Raw genomic sequence first — 1,316 nt, forward strand, 5'->3', positions numbered from 1 at the left:
ATCCATTAGTAATGAAGATTTGGAATATCACACATTGATCAATCCAAGAGAGATTCAACAACTAAAAGAAAGATTGGCTACTACCCGGGTTGCAGCCATGTTTCGATCATTAATTTTGAGAGTTAAAAGAATTCTTGGACTTCGTTGAATATATAAATCATTCATAAAAAAAAACTGATGCAGGAACTTCCTGAGAATCAAAAAGCTGAAGCAGTGGATAGCTTGGTCTACGAGGCGGTGGCGAGGATTAAAGATCCAGTGCATGGGTGTGCAGGTGAAGTTTGCCAACTGAAGAAGGTTGTGAGACAGCTCCAGTTGCAGTTGGCTACTGTAGAGTCCCAACTTCTGATCAACAAACAATACCAGCAAGAGAGCTTCTCATGTGACAACAACTCATTGATATGCATGGAGAGGGAAGAAGCTCAACAACAACAACCCACGTTCCAACAACCCTTACTTGATGACTTCATGTTAGGTACAACAAGCTTCCAGATTTGTGACCGCTTCCCATGCAACAACTCATTCTTTCCTTCTAATACCACAAATTTTTCAGGGATGTAGAAAGTAGCTACTCCTATATTAAGTTTTAGTGTAAAATTTTTAAGGTAATAAAGAAAATAAAATGTAGACCAGGGGGTGTTTTATAAAAACTGAGTAAGGACTCATGATATTTGAGAAAGGCAAAGGTATATAGAATTTAAATTGATACTGACTCTTATGTGAGACTAACAACAATATCCTTGAAAAGCAAGTAGCTCATTCCACCCCACCCCACCCCGCCCCAATCCAATCATGAAGATTATGTATTTCATTATCAACCCAAAGCTACATGGGATTTCTCACTATTCATGGTTTTCTTTTCTTTCTTTTTTTTATTATTATTATTATTATTTTTTTTTATTAAACCTCGTAGGGGCTGTTGATGGACTAAAGGGAGGCGGGGCGGGGCGGGGCGGGGCGGAAGGGTTCACTGGGAAGTATAAAAAGGTTTTCTGATCAAGCTGCGTAGGATATGCCAGTGGTTTCTATCCCTCTCTCTGTCCTTTTCGTCCTCTGTATGTGAATCATTGTGCCGTCTCTTGCATATCTTACTCTGCTTGCGGAGAGAAACCTCTTCATTACCTTAATTATATGCTTCTCAAAAATGATACTAACATGACAACCTTCTGGACACCAACGAAAGTTAATCAACTAGCAACATTTATGTTTTACAGGAGGTGTGTGTGATATATTCTTCTGCATGAATCAAAGCTTCTCTATTCCTCTTTGTGCACAAAAATGGAAAATTTAGGACCATCTCCAAACTCACCCTTATT

The 1,316-nt window shown here is 38.9% G+C and overlaps 1 protein-coding gene across 1 annotated transcript in view; it reads left to right on the forward strand.

The window, feature by feature from the left end:
• The window catches only part of LOC122092488 (LOB domain-containing protein 1-like), a 1,456-nt gene extending 750 nt beyond the window's left edge, over positions 1-706 (forward strand). Inside the window, exon 2 of the mRNA XM_042662815.1 lies at positions 184-706. Within this exon, the coding sequence (XP_042518749.1) occupies positions 184-561 (378 nt within the window). The 3' untranslated portion in view covers positions 562-706. The remainder of the gene's footprint in view (positions 1-183) is intronic.
• The last annotated feature ends 610 nt before the right edge of the window (positions 707-1,316 follow it).

Source organism: Macadamia integrifolia, chromosome 10 (genome assembly GCF_013358625.1).
Source record: "Macadamia integrifolia cultivar HAES 741 chromosome 10, SCU_Mint_v3, whole genome shotgun sequence".
NCBI classification, from domain to species: Eukaryota; Viridiplantae; Streptophyta; class Magnoliopsida; order Proteales; family Proteaceae; genus Macadamia; species Macadamia integrifolia.